At 58.9% G+C, this 2,460-nt stretch overlaps 1 protein-coding gene across 1 annotated transcript; it reads right to left on the bottom strand.

Annotated features, from left to right (window-relative positions):
• Positions 1 to 861: 861 nt before the first annotated feature.
• CLPSL2 (colipase like 2) lies at positions 862 to 2,248 on the bottom strand. Its single transcript, XM_023764781.1, has 2 exons — positions 2,126 to 2,248; positions 862 to 1,036 (listed from the first exon to the last, which is right to left on the bottom strand). The coding sequence occupies exons 1-2, from the start codon at positions 2,246 to 2,248 to the stop codon at positions 941 to 943; spliced, it is 219 nt and encodes a 72-aa protein (XP_023620549.1). The 3' UTR covers positions 862 to 940.
• Between the last annotated feature and the right edge of the window lie 212 nt (positions 2,249 to 2,460).

Genomic DNA, 2,460 nt, shown 5'->3' with positions numbered 1-2,460 from the left:
CTGCACCCTCTCAGTCTGGGAGCCCTTGAGGGATGTCTGACTGACAGCTTAGGCCTGGTCAGTCGGACATCCTTAGCGCTGCAGAGGCGGGAGAGGCTCCCGCCACCACCACTGCGCGCACCAGCTGTGAGACCAGCTTCTGGCTGAGTGGCGCTTCCCCTGTGGGAGCACACTGACCATCAGGGGGCAGCTCCTGCGTTGAGCGTCTGCCCCCTGGTGGTTAGTACTCGTCATATTGACCAGTCGGTCAATTTGCATATTAGCCTTTTATTATATAGGATATACTTGCAGCAGAAAGAACTTGCTCATACCCCCATGGGGTGCCCTTGGACAAGTCAGGTAGCTCTCTGAGCCTGTTTCTTTATCCATGAAGTGGTCACATCCGAGAGAGCAGAGGTAACAGCACACCAGGCGCCTTTCCAACCACAGGCACGAGCATTTCTGAATCCACACTTCACGCACATTCTCACAAATCCGCTCTCAATGACCTCCACCCTTTCACCCCCTTGCAAAGTCTTCACATACTCCCTCTCGGTCCCTCCTACCACACAGGCACCTACGGGCACCTCAACGTCCGCACTCCAGGCACATTCTTCAACTCTGCCCCTTCCACACAGGCGTCCATCTGACTGGCCCTTCCTGGACGCAGCCTCTCACCCACACGTCCCACCCCACTCCCTTCCCAAGCACTGCCCTGGGGCCACCATGCCTCCTCCAAGGCCAAACCCCAGGCGAAGCTCTTTCATGCCTCCACTCTCCCCTTTCACGGGCCCCAGACTGGGACGAGTGCTACCAGGTTCCCTCACCCAGGAAATGCACAGAGGCCAGAGCCAGAGACGGACTTTAATGTGTCTGGAGCTGGATTGTGAACAAGATGGGGACTCCAAGGCCTCTGGCCCGAGGGAGGCGGGAGGACGGCAGTGACCACCCGCATCGTCCTCTAAATCAAATAGCAGCGGCGGGGACAGCTCGGGTCCTTGGGTATGCAACTCAAGCCCAGTCGGCAGGGGCATATGAAGTTGATGGCTCCCTTGGTCTGTGGGAAGTGAGTATGAGAGTTGGGGGTCACCAAGGTTCGGGAAGAAGGGGGTTTAAACTTCTCGGGAGCACAAGTCATGGTGAGTCGGACCTGGGGCCTGTCATCTCTACAGCTTAGCCTTATACCTTCACGACCTTAGGCAACTTTGTCTCCCTTTCCTCATCTGTGAAAGGAGCTAATAACTGTAACCCACCTCCTAGGGTTAAGAGGATTAAGTGAAATGAGTTTGATCAAGGGCTCACAATGAAAAGACCCTCCGGCCACTTCTGCGAGAGTCAGGCCAGGGCGGGGGCCTGGCTGCTCCCAAGGGCACCGGCAGCTCCCCAGACAGGACCCGGAGTCGTCCGGAGGCCGAGCCCAGCCTCCCTAGAGGGGTGTGGGCCCAGGGCCAGATGAGAGAAGACCAGCAGGTCCGAGACGGACTGCGCACACCGCTCCCCGCGTTTCCACCAGCTAATAACCAGCATCGCAGCGGAGCTCTGTCGCTGCCAGGAACGCACACTCTCCCCAGGAACCTGGTGGGGGAGGTCTGTGACCCCCTTTTACAGATGAGGAAACCAAGGCCAGAGCAGAAGTGGCTGTCTGAGGTCGCCAAGACGGGGTGGGAAGCCAGGATCTGCACTCAGGCCCAGCTCCAAAGCTGTGCTCCTGCCGCTGCGGTGCCTCGCTTCTCTCCAGAAGTGAGGGGGTGGGGGCTGCTGGGGAGAATGTCTTCCCCACTTTGCCTCAGTGATGTTGCAGTAGATATCCACTCAACAAACATGTGTTGAGCACCTGCGTCGCGCGGGCACTAAGCTGAGGGGTAGGGGGTTCAAAGATGAGTGTGCTGCGATCTGCCCTTGAAGTGCCCCAAGCGTGGGGGACGCAGGCGGAGGCATGGCCACCAGGGAGGCCCGGGCCCTGCTGAGGGTCTGGGCCAAGGGTGTGGGGAGTCCAAGGAGAGAAGGCTTGTCAGAGGGAGTGGCTGGCATTGGAGGGCGAGGAGGAGTTTGCCAGGTGGAGGAGGAGGAAGGGCACACCAAGCAGAGGGTGAGAAAGCAGGTGTAGCCATGTGGGGTTTTTAACCTTCTCCACCCAGAGCCTCACCTGGGGCAAGCACACCGTGGTTTTTCTGCCCTTGGGGGCACAGAATTCGCCTCCGTGGTCCAAGTCCATGAGGCAGCAGTCACTGGAGCACTCCGAGTGGTGGGAGCACGAAGCTCCATCCATCTGTGGGGACAGCCCCTGCGTCACCAGCTCTCCGGTGGGGGAGGGCGGGGAGGGTTCTTGCCAAGGCCCAGGGTGGGAGAAGAGTAGCCCTGAGATGTCACTCCCAGGGGCCACCCCACAGCACGCCCCTCCCCCAGCACTCAGAGGGCAGGGGAGAGGGAGGAGGGGGGTCTAGCGTTTTCTTTTTTAAATATATTTTATTGATATTTTTA

This window comes from Myotis lucifugus, unplaced genomic scaffold (genome assembly GCF_000147115.1).
Source record: "Myotis lucifugus unplaced genomic scaffold, Myoluc2.0 scaffold_347, whole genome shotgun sequence".
Taxonomy (NCBI): Eukaryota; Metazoa; Chordata; class Mammalia; order Chiroptera; family Vespertilionidae; genus Myotis; species Myotis lucifugus.
The sequence above is the reverse complement of the archived record's forward strand: the minus strand, read 5'-3'. Positions and strand labels throughout refer to the sequence as shown.

Bases quoted from the DNA above. Each gene is read 5' to 3' on its own strand.
- CLPSL2 (XM_023764781.1), bottom strand. From the start codon at position 2,248: ATGGATGGAGCTTCGTGCTCCCACCACTCGGAGTGCTCCAGTGACTGC. The intron at 1,037-2,125 runs GTGAGGCTCTGG...CACTTCCCACAG, and splicing joins CCACGGTGTGCTTGCCCCAG to ACCAAGGGAGCCATCAACTT.